The 15,926-nt window shown below is 46.4% G+C and overlaps 1 protein-coding gene across 6 annotated transcripts in view; it reads right to left on the bottom strand.

The window, feature by feature from the left end:
- scube1 (signal peptide, CUB domain, EGF-like 1) overlaps positions 1 to 15,926 on the bottom strand; it is an 84,869-nt gene that overhangs the window by 4,741 nt on the left and 64,202 nt on the right. For 4 of the 6 annotated variants that reach the window (XM_031582560.2, XM_031582561.2, XM_031582563.2 and 1 more), the window contains 14 exons: positions 13,427 to 13,549; positions 9,706 to 9,822; positions 9,371 to 9,493; positions 9,086 to 9,205; positions 6,931 to 7,029; positions 5,248 to 5,364; positions 3,955 to 4,113; positions 3,303 to 3,506; positions 2,613 to 2,774; positions 2,193 to 2,360; positions 1,676 to 1,837; positions 627 to 824; positions 292 to 444; positions 62 to 141 (listed from right to left, as the gene is read on the bottom strand). In XM_031582560.2, coding sequence (XP_031438420.1) covers positions 62 to 141; positions 292 to 444; positions 627 to 824; positions 1,676 to 1,837; positions 2,193 to 2,360; positions 2,613 to 2,774; positions 3,303 to 3,506; positions 3,955 to 4,113; positions 5,248 to 5,364; positions 6,931 to 7,029; positions 9,086 to 9,205; positions 9,371 to 9,493; positions 9,706 to 9,822; positions 13,427 to 13,549 — 1,985 coding nt within the window. The remainder of the gene's footprint in view (positions 1 to 61; positions 142 to 291; positions 445 to 626; positions 825 to 1,675; positions 1,838 to 2,192; positions 2,361 to 2,612; positions 2,775 to 3,302; positions 3,507 to 3,954; positions 4,114 to 5,247; positions 5,365 to 6,930; positions 7,030 to 9,085; positions 9,206 to 9,370; positions 9,494 to 9,705; positions 9,823 to 13,426; positions 13,550 to 15,926) is intronic. The other 2 variants (XM_031582562.2, XM_031582565.2) reach the window with 1 other exon arrangement.

Genomic DNA, 15,926 nt, shown 5'->3' with positions numbered 1-15,926 from the left:
TATATAAATAAAGTTTATTATCAAGTAAACGATAGCAATGCTTATTGGCAGGGGGACTCACTTTCAGAATCTCCTGATGATTCTCTGAGGCGTACAGTCGACCGTCACGGACAATGTCCTCAATAAGTTGCTGATAGTCCTCTGAAAAACAACGTGTAAATGACATAATGAATAACACGGTATGAAAGATGTTCTGTATCAGTGTCCCAGTGAAAAGATTTCTTCATGGGTTGGGTTCCCGCAGCGGAACATGCTATATGATTTCACTGGTGTCTGAAAGTGAAGTCTGACCGTCGTAAGTCACGTAGGGCACTTGGAAGCCTTTGCCGCTGTTGCCCTCGTTGGACTTGAACTGGATCCACAGCTTGCGAGAGCGAGAGGTGAAGGCGATGGGCCGCTCGTACGTCTGACACGTCTCGTAGGTGGTGATGGAGGTGGGCAAGGCTGAGGAGGAGGAGGAGGAGGAAGGAGAATACTTCACATGATGAAGAAATGCCTGATTAAAGTCCCTTTCTATATGGGAAAATGTGCATTGCCTTTTCACTTTGTCATTTTGGGGAGCAAAATCTGCCAGATGACATAAATATAAACAAAGCTCAAAGTGGACAGATCGACTGAGGTCATACCGCTCTTCCTCATGACGAGCACGTCTCCACACTCGTCCTCGATGGGGAGGAAGATCTCGGGCACGACGATGAGGATGCGTCTCTTGTTGGGCGGGTTGATGGTCCAGATGCAGTCCACGTTGGAGGGGTAGTCGCCGGGGTAGTTGGGAGACTCGATGAAGCCCATGAGCTCCCCAAGCTCCCCACCACACATCTGATCTGAGGAGGCAGAGAGAGAGAGATAGAGAGAGAGAGAGAGAGAGAAAGAGAAAAAGGGAGGGGGAGAGAGAGAGAGAGAGAGAGAGAGAAAGAGGGAGGGAGAGAGAGAGGGAGGGAGGGAGGGAGAGAGGCAGAGAGAGAGAGAGACAGGGTGAGAGGCAGAGAGAGAGAGACAGGGTGAGAGGCAGAGAGAGAGAGAGACAGGGTGAGAGAGAGAGAGAGAGAGAGAGGGAGGGAGAGAGGCAGAGAGAGAGAGAGAGAGAGAGAAAAAAAGGGAGGGGAGAGAGAGAGAGAGAAAGAGGGAGGGAGAGAGAGAGGGAGGGAGAGAGGCAGAGAGAGAGAGAGACAGGGTGAGAGGCAGAGAGAGAGAGAGAGCAGAGAGAGAGAGAGACAGGGTGAGAGAGAGAGAGAGAGAGAGAGAGGGAGGGAGAGAGGCAGAGAGAGAGAGAGAGAGAGAGAGAGAGACAGGGTGAGATAGGGAGACCATTTCTGAGTGCTGAGACCATTCCTGAGATAGGGAGGCCATTCATACACAACATCACACAATAATACTGCAACTAATCACCATCCAACAGAGATTTGTCGTGGTATTTGCGGTCACACATTCAACTCGATTTGAAAGTAGTTCAGTAACTTTAGATTAACATTGTTTTGAAAGACATGTCATCATCGTCTTTTTCATCATCGTTTCATTTACTGATCTGGTAAAATCTTTTCAAACGGTATTTTAACAAATTCAATGTCTTTGTGTTTTTTGCACTGGTAACCATACAAGCATAATTTCCCTACGGGGATTGATACAAGTTTATCTTATCCCTTTAACATGACCTCTATCTGAAGCTCTTTCTTACTTTTGCAATGTGACACGTTGGTGGCTCCATCAAAGTCTGTGGTGGTGTTTCCTGGACAGGTGATGCAGTAGTTCTGACCAAATTCAGACTGGTAGGTGCCCACCGTGCAGCGAATGCAACGGTGGGTCGTGGAGTTATAATGGTGGCCAGGTGCACAGTGAACTACAAAACATACAGAGAGCAGAGAACTTATTTTTCAAGTGTTTAACGTTTGGCACTGGCTATTGGACTAGACCAAGTCACTGGATAATAAGTGTAACCTATTGTATTGGGCTAAACATCTGCATTTAACATCTACATAAACAGCAGAGTTTCCTGATGCTACAAGGGAGCTAATCAAATACACACTCAGTTGTTTCATTTTGGTGCCTTGTCTTGGTTACTTTAGCCTCATTCATTAAGTTACAAATCACAAAAATACTGTAAAAGTATATTAGATCAGATTTAGATTTAAGGGGAATAATCTAATGGCTAAAGTATCGCATTAAAAAAAAACAAGCCCAACCCAGTGCTGTACCTTTGGCCTCGCAGTCTTTGAAGGAGGTGCTGGCGATGTGCTTGGTCATGAGGCCTCCTCCGCAGGGGAAGCACAGCACTCGGCCCGGCTCCGGCTGGAAGGTGCCCAGTGTGCACTGCTGGCACGGCCGGAACCCGTCAGAGGAGAAATGCCCCGGGGGACACTGGCCTGAGGGGGGCAGAGAGGGCACACATTCGGCACAGGGTGGGCAGTGGGAGGGTATCTGTGGATATGCACCTACACAACAGGGAGAGGCCTAAAAGCACACACGTTCACACTCACTGTCCACAAAGAAGAGGACAGAGTTCACATTCAGATTCACACACACACACACAAACACACACACACACACACACACACACAGATAGATGCATCCCAGTGGTAACTGAAGCACACACAGCCACAAAAACACACACCTACCCCCACACTCAGAGACGTTCTTGGCCCCAGCGATGCCCTGGCCCTCAGTACTGGGGCAGGGCTCGCAGGACAGCTGCCCCTCCGTGTCCTGGTAGGTGCCTGGGGGACACTGGACACACTGTTCCTGCTCCCCACTGTAGAATGTCCCCACACCACAGCTGACTGGGAGGGCATCATATGGGGGACAGTCAGTGTAGCAACACACACTATATCCTATCTAAACACATATCCGTAGAAATATACTATGTAAGCACACAAAGATATGTCAGAATCAGGTGAGCCTATTGAACTTCAGTCTAACATACACAACAAACTGTAACATTTTGAAATAGTTCTTTATATTTCTTGGCAAAGTTTGAACAGCAGTATTGGACTGTAAGAGCCATGCTCTTTGAATTACAAGTCCAAGATAGGATGAGGAGCCAATTTTAATAAGCCCCTGTCAAGCGATGGAGATTACCGTCTTACACTGCTGTATATTTTGGAAGTGTTGTGTGTCAGAAGGATCCCTGGGCACATTTAGAAACACCTAAACATCCAGACTACCTACACAGAACACTGCACACGTAAGAGACTACATTTCCAATGATGCTCACCACATTTCACTGCACACGTAAGAGACTACATTTCTAATGATGCTCACCACATTTCACTGCACACGTAAGAGACTACATTTCTAATGATGCTCACCACATTTCCCGTCTATGAGGACCTGGCCGGTGCTGCAGGACTCAGTGCCCTCCGACTGGCGCGCTGCCCGCTGTGCCACCTCGTACACGGTGCCCGAGAACTGGATGTAGAACTGCTGCTTGTTGATCGACTTGCGGAGGGTGCGCATGGCATTCTGCAACCGCTGCTTCGTCTTGTCCCGAACGCAGTCCACGTTACACAAGTCTGGATCACAAACACACACACACACACACACACACACACACACACACACACACATACACTCAGATGTCCAGTTGTGTTCCCAGACAATATACATGTATATATTCAGACATGGTGCGACATATACTCATGAAGATACAAGTACACACACAGATACACACACACACACACACACACACACACACACACACACACACACACACACACACACACACAATTTGACACAATCACAGTACAAGAAAGGATGAACCATCCACACACTCCTTTATGCTTCAAAGTGAGTAAAGTTCCATTTCCCGACAAAGACATATCACGCAGTGTCAATGGAAGACCTCTACAATGTACACACACACACACACACACACACACACAGACACAGACACAGACACAGACACAGACACAGACACAGACACAGACACTCACACTCACACTCACACACACAAACACACACCTGAAGCCTCCTCCTCTTTCATCTCCATCTCAAACTCGGCAGTGATGTGGGACACCTCTTTGGAAGGAGACTTGCGCCCGCGCCGCCTCTTCTTGGACGAGTCACATTTAAGGTTAACAAACGTGACCTGGCATTCATCTGTGCACGGGAACTGCCCCGCTAGGAGGAGAGGAGGGGAGAGGAGGGGAGGGGAGGGGAGGATGAAGAGAGAGGCAGGGAGAGAAGAGGGGAAGAGAGGATGAGGCAAGCAAGGGAGGTAAAGGATAGTTGGGAAGAAAATAAGGAAAAGATGATGACCAAGGGAGATGTTCAGGGGAGACAGGGAGAGGAAGGTAGTGAGGATGGAGAGAACAGAAAGAATGAGAGAAGAAACAAAAGCCCGGCCATCTTCATCTCATAGGCCATTAGGCCACTTCCTCATCTTCATCTTATAGGCCATTCAAACATTCAAACTGAACACTGGGAATTTACTTTTATCTGTGCATTTAGGATGTAACAGGTCAGGATTTGTATGACGTATTTTTGGAATGAGGTAATAAAGACTGCATTGCAAAAGGGCAATTTTGTCATTATTAGCCCAAAAAGGTGGCTTTTAGGTACCCGATGAATTGGCGACCACTGTTGTTACCCCTTTGACCAAAGGGGTGCATGACGACTTCAAATCAGGAGGATTTGTTTCATTGTGTAACCAAAAGGGTCATTTACGATGTGAGGGGCATTATTACTACTGCTAAAAGCTCCTCACTGAACAAACATGGCTGTTCCTCTTTGGATCAAGAGAAGGGTTTTGAGGGTGGATCAAGGTCTTCCACTTCCACACTTCCACAAGGTTCCACTCTTGAGGGTGGATCCTCTTTTCTTAATGATGAACCTGATGGCCTTTGGTTTAGGTTCACAATTTCTATCTTTCATCTCTGTTATACAGTGATGTATACAGTATTCTTAGGATTGATGCTTCCTTAACCAGACCCTTTCCAATCACCAGAGGTGTACAGAAGACCTTGTCTGTGCTCCTATATCACTATTGAGCCTCTTTTGGTTTTATGAAGGAACCACCTTTGTGGTGTCACTGCCCCTGGACTACCAGTGAAGTGAAGATGACACTTCATTAATTTAACATCCTTTAAGCAGCCCTCACAAGGCTTTCTCTTAATATTCAAATCAAACCTCAAAGTTGCTTTATTTGCATTAAATACAGTGCTGACAAAACCATGGTCGAATTGACCATGTAACAACATAACTCTAATAACAGCTGTAACTACTCTCTCTCTCTCTCTCGCTCTCTGTCCATACCTTGTATGCCTTGTTTAGAGGCGTCCCTGTGCTTCTCTTTGTTCCGGGGCCTCAGATGACACTTGGCATCTTTAATCTTGAATCTGGCCTTCTGCTTGATGGGTGGAGATAGAGCGTCTGATTGACAAGAGAAAAGAAAGGGTAAAATCAGATGAGTAACAAACAGGTAGCCCTCCTTTAAACCCTCAAACAACCACTGCTACACAGGTGACATCCTAGACCTCCAGGCTCTGGAATTAAAAGTGCTGCTGTTGTCCACGGATTGGCCGGATTCTTGAGGCATCAGGTAAGACAAATGAGATCATTTTCAGGTCTCACTCTTCACCCTTCTCGTCCTCCACTGACTTTGATGTGGACGTAGATGTCAGTGCGAGGAGAGAGTATCAAAGACGTACACTTCTTTTTTTTTTTGTGAGTGAAAATCACAAATCTCACTCCAGGTTTTCCATGCTGGCTTAGAGCTGGAGACAGGCGTCAGGCACCGAGTGAGCTGAGGGCCTAGCGATCAGTTGGGGTCGCCAGGTTCAAACCGCTCGTCTCTGCTCTCACCGATCCTGACAGGCCCCCTTCTGCCGTTTCAACCGCAAACGACATTTCCCGGGCCGGCGTTCGGAGACCACACTGGATTTTTCTCAGAGACGGAAAAGTAAAGAGAAGGAAGCTTAGGGGAGCTTGGCGCCCGCCCTCGCATCATGTGGTGATCGTTCGGGATGAACCCTTTCTGTGCCTTCGCGTTGAGGTGTGTTGCGGTGCGGCGCGGCGCTGCTCGGGGAGGTGCAGCACAGCTCGCCATCTGAACCTCGGCTGAACCTCGGAGTCTCGAGAAAAAACCACGACCCAGTTCAGGCTGCCGGTACCGACACCGGTCGGGCCCGATGGAGCGCGCCAGGCTCGTCACGCTCCTCGTAACTCAACGTCTGTCAGCACAGGCAGCCACCGCAGCCAGGAGCAGGAAGTAAATATATATTTAATTTCATGTTTAATGAGTTTTTAGGTGCATTCTTGGGTGAACGCTCTTCCGTCCCGGGTCCAAAAGCTACAGGCTGCTGAAGGAAATATGGAGGCATGAAACCCAGAGGGGGAGACTGGATTCTACAACTGCTGGGAGCCGCAGAGGGCCAGAGCACAGGAGAAAAAAGATGACAACTCACTGTGATATGGTGAGGTCATGACCCAGCTGTCTGGCACTGTGTGTGTGTGTGTGTGTGTGTGTGTGTGTGTGTGTGTGTGTGTGTGTGTGTGTGTGTGTGTGTGTGTGTGTGTGTGTGTGTGAGTATGTATGTGTGTACATGTATGTGCTAATGTGTATGTCTGCATATGACTGCTTGGCTTTACATTACTGTGAGTGCGTTTGCGTGTGTGTGTGTGTGTATGTATTTGTGTGTGTGTGTGTATGTGTGTGTGTGTGTGTGTGTGTCTGTGTCTGTGTCTGTGTCTGTGTCTGTGTCTGTGTCTGTGTCTGTGTCTGTGTCTGTGTCTGTGTCTGTGTGTGTGTGTGTGTGTGTTTGTGTGTGTGTTTGTGCGTGCGTGCGTCTGTGTCTGTGTCTGTGTCTGTGTCTGTGTCTGTGTCTGTGTGTGTGTTTGTGTGTGTGTGTGTGTGTGTGTGTGTGTGTCTGTGTGTGTTTGTGTGTGTGTGTGTGTGTGTGTGTGTGTGTGAGTGAAAGAGAGCACATAACATGATACCTGTACAGGTCTGCAGTGATGCGGTGGTATTCCTCTTCTGCGGTGTCTTTCCTGGCTGAACAGGTACGCCACAGCTCAAAGTGTAACTGTTTTCAGAGTCTACATAAAGCACACACACACACACACACACACACACACACACACACACACACACACAAAAAAAGTATGGGTTATAGCCATTGCACAGCATCTGAAGCCACATTAGCAAATTCCTCCATGAGAACTGACAGATATCACAGGCTCACTTTACCTGTAAAGGGGCACAGTGTATAGTTAAGTCTTAATATGGGTATTTTTGAGTGCATGAATGTGTGTGCCTGTTTGTGTGTGTGTGTGTGTGTGTGTGTGTGTGTGTGTGTGTGTGTGTGTATGTGTGTGAAGGTGTGCTGGTGTTACTGTCAGAATGACAGAACGCCGTTCAGCTGTCTGGAGAGCCATTGGACCAGGTTTACCCCCGCTACAAATCGTCCAATGGCAGGCTGAATATTTCTGTTGGCATGAGTCTGCAGACTGCAGGGGATTGTGGGATTGAAAGTGGTTTTATATGACTTAACTATTCAACAAATGAACCCAGTGAGACCCACATGTACACACACACACACACACACACACACACACACATGATATCAAGAACACTCACGCAGACAGAAACATCAGCTCTTTATGGTTGTACACATATATCGGTCTCCAAAACCCACTAGTCGCTGTTCAAATATGTTCATGTACCTAGAGATATAGTCTAGAACCATTTACCAGCACATCTATTCTCTCTCTCTCTCTCTCTCTCTCTCTCTCTCACTCTCTCTCACACACACACACACACACACACTCACACGCACGCATGCACCGCACGCACCGCACACACACACACAAAAACACACACACACACACACACACACACACACACACACACACACACACACACACACACACACACACACACACACACACAAAACACACACACACACACACACACACACACACACACACACACACACACACACACACACACACACATACACACTCAGAGGGAGAAATGAAGAAAGATGAGGAACACCAAGTTCATAAAAAGCAAGATGATTAAATGAGACGGCTGTTGGACTCGCGACGGCTCTCAATCTCCCTTCCCTTTTTTCCTCCGCTCCCTTCTTCTCACTCCTCCGACCCAAAAAAGAAAAGGATATGAAAGCAAATATTTCACTTCTCGTTTAAGGGCCATCCGTCAAACTCACCCCCGCCGCCAGCCAACTCAAACGCGCTGGAAACGTTTATTTAAAAAGCACCACGGATACGCAGACGGAAACGGCCGAGGAATGCAAGCGCTCTCGAGATGTTGCTCTTCATTTTAAGCGTGTACAAGAGAGGCTCGCCGGCTCGCTAATGGGGCGAGAGCTGCGACCCCATTTTATAAGCGACCCATCCACAGGTCAGAAGAGGGGCAATGACCTTCTGGGAAAAGAGGCGCGGGTACGAGATCGATCAAAGGTGAGGCGAGAGAGAACACCAGAAAGAGAGAAAGAGAGCGAGAGAAACACTGTGATGCCTGAACCTAGTACACTGTATATTTGTTTATGAGGAGCATTTTGTTTCCTGTCAGTTTTATACGACGTGAAGTACCACTCTCACTGCAAAAATAAACATAGTGTTCCATTAATGTACTAATTTTGCAGCTCACATCACTGGGAAAGCACACACCTCATCTGTATGTGTGCTCACCGGGTCTCAAACCCATGACCTTGTGCCCTTCTGCTCTAGTCACAGCAGGTGGGTTCAGCAAGTTTAGGATATGGGCCTATTTGTTTTGAGACTAATCAAGGCAAATGCAGAGCTCTACTGTCTGCTGAGTAGATTCCGTGCAGTGTGTCTACCCTAAACACACTAATGTGTGATGATAGGAAATGAACACTAGAGGTCAGCATAGGGTAGAGAGGAAACGTCTCAGCGATGTTCATATGGAATCTTGTCATCCTAGTCCGTGATTGCCTGAACAGGAGAGACAGGTAGCTTGCCTAACATGCCTAGCCACAAAGTCTAGTGTAAATGAGAGTAAATATGTGTGTGTGTGTGTGTGTGTGTGTGTGTGTGTGTGTGTGTGTGTGTGTGTGTGTGTGTGTGTGTGTGTGTGTGTGTGTGTGTGTGTGTGTGTGAAACTGACCTGCGAGGAAGAGTGCATTGGAGGGGCAAGACAGTGAGCAGGCCTCCGTACCTCCAGACTTGGTGCAGCTGAGTTGGGCCCGCGGCACCGGCTTCCCATTGGGCAGACACTTCACCGCCTCTGAGAGACAAGCAGGGGGACGTTACTCAACACACACACACACACCTGCTCAAACTGTAGATATGCTGTACATACATACATTGATACCGACAGACGTACACATAAACATACATACAGTTCACCTTAATCTTCACAAAGATACAAAGATGTGAGTTGGAGGCATACCAACACAGTCCTTCTTGTTCCAGTGGAGTTTCTTCCCAGATGGACACACACACTCATAGCCTCCCTGCATGTTGATGCAGCCATGCTCACAGCTCCCGTTGTAGATGCTGCACTCGTCAATATCTGAAAGTGAAACACACACACACACACACACACACACACACACATTTCTGTTTTTATGTCTGATTAGCATGTCATCTCTCCTGCCTTTTCTGCCAATTCTCTACTCTTCTCTCCCGTCTTCCCCCTCTCATCTTGTTTTCACATATGTGAGCATGTGTGTGTGTGTGTCTGTGTGTCTGTGTGTGTGTGTCTGTGTGAGAGATCAGGCTTACCTCCACAATGTGTGAGACCATACAGAGTGTAGCCTTTGTGACACAAACACTCAAAGCTGCCAGGGTAGTTGATACAGGTGTGGTCACATGTTCTTTCAAAGGAGCACTCGTCGATGTCTGTGCAGAAGGGAAACACTGCATTACTGATTTATATTTTCATTTATTCAAATAGCAGACACTTTTATCCCACGGGACTTATACTACATCAGAATAGTGCAAATATGCATGTTCTCATCAGCATGTGGGCTTCCTGGGAATGGAACCTGTGACCCTTGGTGGTGTTTGGCCCTTGGTTGGGTTACAGGAAACACAATTTGTATACTCAAACTTAAAGGTGCAGTCCACGATTCAGTTTTGTGAAAGGTTGTTGATATTTGTGCTCAACAACTAATAAAATGAAACCCCTCCCTTCTGTGCTCCTGAAGCTCCGTGTAGACTGGGATGTTGGCTGGGATTGGGAGTGTTGTTTTAGCACAAACACTGAAGCTGAGGAGCAATTAGCTGAATTTGACAGAAAGTGTCTGGCATTAGAATCAGAAGAAATAGTTACACACACTCAGCCAACTCATGAACTCACTCACTTACTCATTCAGACAACTCACACTACTAATTGCTCAATCATTTTATTCAAACACTCACTCACTCATTCATCCACTCACTACCTCAGTTAGATAACACACTTAACTACTTGCTCAATAACTTTATTCACTCACTCTTTCAATCACCGTATTGACTCTCTCACTCATTGACTCATTCACTCACTCACTCACTCACTCACTCACTCACTCATTGACTCACGCATTCTCTCACTCACTCACCTACTCACTGACTGACTCATTGACACTCACTCACTCACTCACTCACTCATTCACTCACTCATTCACTCACTCACTCACTGACTGACTCATTGACTCACTCATTGACTCACTCACTCACTCACTCACTCACTCACTCACTAACTCACTCACTCACTCATTCACTCACTAACTCACTAACTCACTCACTGACTGACTTATTGGCTCACTCATTCACTCACTCATTGGCTCACTCACTCACTAACTCACTAACTCACTAACTGACTCATTGACTCACTCATTGACTCACTCACTCACTCATTCACTCACTGATTGGCTCACTCACTCATTGACTCACTCATTCTCTCACTCACTCACTCACTCACTGACTGACTCATTGACTCACTCACTCACTCACTCAATCACTGACTGACTCACTCATTCACTCACTCACTCACTCACTCACTCACTCACTCACTCATTCACTCACTCACTCATTCACTCACTCATTGGCTCACTCACTCATTGACTCACTCATTCTCTCACTCACTCACTCAATCACTGACTGACTCATTGACTCACTCATTGACTCACTCATTGACTCACTCACTCACTCACTCACTAACTCACTCACTGACTGACTCATTGACTCACTCACTCACTCACTCACTCACTCACTCACTCACTAACTCACTAACTCACTCATTCACTCACTAACTCACTAACTCACTCACTGACTGACTCATTGGCTCACTCATTCACTCACTCATTGGCTCACTCACTCACTAACTCACTAACTCACTCACTCATTCACTCACTAACTCACTCACTGACTGACTCATTGACTCACTCACTAACTCACTCACTAACTCACTAACTCACTCACTCATTCACTCACTCACTAACTCACTCACTGACTGACTCACTCACTCACTCATTCACTCACTCATCGGCTCACTCACTCACTCTCTTACTCAAAGAGACGTAGATATGAGGAAAGGGGAGATCCAGAGAAGCGTAATTCGAGAGGAGATTTGTACCACCTCTTGCTGACGAGAGACACAAACACACTCACACACTCCCAAAGCTGTGCAATCACTGGGGGTATTTGGTGTTTTATCCTGCTAGGGACCGTGCCAAGCATCTGGGCCCAGCGCAAGTCGGAGAGAGAGAGAGAGAGAGAGAGAGAGAGAGAGATGGAGGGAAGGAGAGAGAGGGATGGAGGGAGAGAGGGCGGAAGACTGGCAGAAAGAGAGAAAGATTTGACAGGCGGAGGTCTGGTTCCAAGAGAGAGAGCCTGGAGGACAGGAGGTTCTGAGACGTGTCTGATCCCTGACACCCTGAGCTTTTGAGAGATGTACAACAGAGATGTAGGATGTTGTATATGTTTCACCTCAAACCAGTTCACACACACACACACACACACACACACACACACACACACACACACACACACACACATGTATTTCTTCTGTCTCTTCCCCTTCCTGCTTTTCCCCAAATGCCCCCCCCCCCCCCCCTCTCCCTCTGTCCCCAGTGTTCTTGTATCGTATTCTGCCCCACTGCCAGTAACTGATGTTTTCATAAGCTATCTAATGAGAGGGCAGTGTAGGATTGCCCAAGCCAAACTTCTGCCAACATGAGCAGGTACACACACACACACACAAACACGCATAAATACACAAACGCAGCTGTTTGGTGTTTTTGGTCGGGGGACAAAATCACTGGAGGCTGGTGCGCTTAATAAAATAAAATCATTTGTGTTGGGTGGAAGCGGTTCCTGCTGCGACATGTTTGCAGGAATCTGCCTTCATCCCAGATCACTAAGCCACGGCTCCATCACCACATCACAGCACACAGCCTGCCAGGAAAGCCACTGCAGGTTTAATTGCCACCGGGTCTCACCAAACACATATGGACACGTGCAACACAGTCGGCCACGCTTTTGGACATCAGGCACTATAGACAGAAGCAAAACTAGGATTTATTTCTTTAGCTTGTTGTAGTCTTTGGAAGATACAGCATACTTATTAGGTATAACAGTAAAAGAACAGAGACCAGTCTGTGTTGTGGTAGTAGCTCCTGTTATTCCTGCACACTCTTCATGTGGAGTTATCATCTATGTCTTGGGCTGTGTTGGTAGTTGGATGTTGGGTCGCCAGCCTCAGAATTTGTATATCATCTCGTTTTCAAGTTTGTGCAAAAATGTTTGCAAATACCTGAAGGTCATTTATAAAATCCCTGTGATAACAAACGTTTATTCAACTATACTATATCATAACACTATTGCATTTGAGTCAAGTTATAAGGCGCAGGTTCCTCGGTGATATAAGTTCACAAGCTAGCGAGATTTGATCAGTCCTTACTGTAGGTTAGTTAGCTCATTCGTTTTTGACAAAGGTCAAAGGTCAAATGTTGATCAGGAATGAAGGAAATGTGTTCTTCATTAAATTAAGTCCATTGAAGTCTCTGTTGTGTAATTATTACTTTGTCACTTCACATCAATGGCAAATCTTATTGATGCCCTCTCTACGTCAAAATGTCAGTTGGTAGGATTTCCCATCTTTTTACAGATTTATATGCTCTCAATTTTAGTACAAGGAAGTCAGTTTTGTGTTGTCAAAAGCACAATATAAATGCCATTAATTTTTATTATTTTGTCACTACTACTAGGACTACTATTTTGTTTAGTCCCCTTATTAACAACATTGACAATACGTGTATTTTATAAAAAATGTACTGTCATTGAACAGTGTACTTGTATTTTACTTGGCTTTTCATTTCCAAGTAACACAGAGACAAAGGCTGAAGTTTCACATGTATTATGGTTAGGAGGTGAAAACTGTGGGAGAGAACGAAAGGCAGGAGAAAGAGTGTGAAGAGAGATGAAATGCATGATGAATGTCTGATGAGTGTCAATCACTCACCCTGGCAGGTGCGCTCATTGGTAAGGAGTTTGTGTCCCTTCTGGCAGCTGCACTCGAAACTGCCCACCGTGTTTCGGCAGAAGTGATCACAGCCCCCGTTATTCTCCAGGCATTCGTCGATGTCTGCAGAGAGAGGGGGCAGAGAGTTAAAAACTGTACTGCAATGAATTAATTACATTAAAAGTTCAAGGCAGTCAGTCAATGCAAGGGATCTCTGTTTGTGTGTGTGAGAGAGAGAGTGTGTGTGTGTGTGTAAGTGTATGTGTATATGTGAGTGCGTGTGCATGCGTGTGTGTGTGTAGGGATGTGTGAGAGTGTGCATATGTGTGTGAGAGTGTGTATGGGTGCGTGTGAGTGTGTGAGTGTGTTTGTGTGTGTGCGTGTGGGTGTTTTAAGAGCCTGGGGTTACCTCTGTTGTTATTTCTGTAATGGGAGCAAACATACATTGGCTACGACAAAAGTATGTGTGTACAAGGAAAAAAAGGGGAGAAAGACAGAGCAAGATGGACAGATATATAGAGAGAGAGAGAGAAAGAAAGAGAGACCGTGATGGGGTTTCTTGCATTGTTATTTGTACAGAGGAAACAAACACATCTTGGCTCGACTAAAGTTCAACATTAAGACTGAACTGTGGTTGTAAAGAAAGTTTCCACAATGCCATGACCACAGGAAGCCATACCAACATGGAATGTCACAGCTAGTCACGCACGTAAGCAGGCACACACACACACACACACACACACACACACACACACACACACGCACACGCACACGCACACGCACACTAAACATCACTGTGCATAAACACAAAGAACGCAGACAATCATCCAGACTAGTGTACACAAACAACTCATCTGCCTGCACAGGCCAGAAACTACAAACACGAAGACAAAACACACAATTAAACGCAGACACACATTGGTGTTCTCTTTATATTCGTTTCCAATCTGTTTCTACGCACTGTGTACATGTTGCATGTGAATGCAACACACACTCTGGCATATTTAAATGTCGACAGACAGGGTTCTCTTCTGCTTTCATTCACCCCTCCCTCTGTCTCTCTTTCTCTCTCTCTCTCTCTCACTCTCTCCCTCCCTCTCTCATCTCCATCTTTGTCTCGCGTCCCATAGATAGATTTCCACTGAATAAGAACATGTCCTTACAGCATGTCTTTGACTCGTCCTCTCCATTTCATTTCTCCGTTCATTCATTACTTTCTTTTCTTTATCATTCTTTTCTTCTCCCTTGCATTGTTTTGTTTATTCCTTCCTGATACCTTGCTTCCATCCCATTGTAAGCACATAAGCAGAGCCTCTGTGTGTGTGTGTGTGTGTGTGTGTGTGTGTGTGTGTGTGTGTGTGTGTATGTGTGTGCGCGCACATGTGCGCACATGTGTGTGTGTGTGTGTGTCATTAGGGTCATCAGCCCTATTCAGTATCATTCAATCCAAGCCAGAGCCACCATCCGACAAGGTCTTATCCAATGACATGCCACTTACCTGGAAATAATGAAATACAATGCCAGAGGGGCTTACACACAAACAAACAAACACACACACACACACACACACACACACACACATAATCAGATAGAAAAAGTTCTGTAAATAGCAATTTGTATGCATACGATAAAAGTAGGTAGATAGAAAGAGAGAAAATGAGAATGATCTATCAAACACCCGCACACACAGAAACACACACAGACACACACACACACACACACACACACACACACACACACACACACACACATACACACACACACACACACAGTGCCTTCAGGGAGAGAAGCATCTGCCAGCCTTAAGCCTGTTTCATGCAACATCTTCCCTCAATCCCCCCTACACACCAGTACACAATGAGACAAAGAGAGTTTGTGTGTGTGTGTGTGTGTGTGTGTGTGTGTGTGTGTGTATGTGTGTGTGTGTGTGTGTGTGTGTGTGTGTGTGTGTGTCGATGGGTCACAGAGGCTGCAGCATGTCCTCAGTGAAATGAGCAATGCTGTGTCAGAGAGAGAGAGAGAGAGAGAGTGACAGAGGAATAAACCTGGGGGAGAGAGAGAGAGAGAGAAAAAGAAATAAAAGAGAGCAGGATAGTAGAGACAGAGAGGTGGACTTGGAGGAGAAGGAGGAGAAGCGGGACAATAGCACGGAAGATTACACCAGCTAAGCCCTTTTTGATTGGTGTTCTAAGTGATGAAAACCACTGCAGATTAGCCCCAAAGCCTTTGAGCCCGTGGAGGAAGCCGAGCAAAAAACAGCCTGGGAACCGTGCCAACCCCAGCTCAGGGGGAACACGAGCCCTGAGATGGAGCTGTCCTCTGGGACGCAGCTACTGACATCAGATCAGCCAGCACATTCAGCTTACAGTAGTTAAGGTTAGGAGCGGGAGTGGGGAGTCTGGTCCGAGAGCAGCGCTAGCTAACATTAGCCTCCACTAACATCCATCATGCTAAAGTAAGCAGTGAATGAGGTTAATGGTGGGCATGTAGTGTGCGAGAG

The sequence above is a fragment of the Clupea harengus genome, chromosome 16 (genome assembly GCF_900700415.2).
Source record: "Clupea harengus chromosome 16, Ch_v2.0.2, whole genome shotgun sequence".
NCBI lineage: Eukaryota > Metazoa > Chordata > Actinopteri > Clupeiformes > Clupeidae > Clupea > Clupea harengus.
The sequence above is the reverse complement of the archived record's forward strand: the minus strand, read 5'-3'. Positions and strand labels throughout refer to the sequence as shown.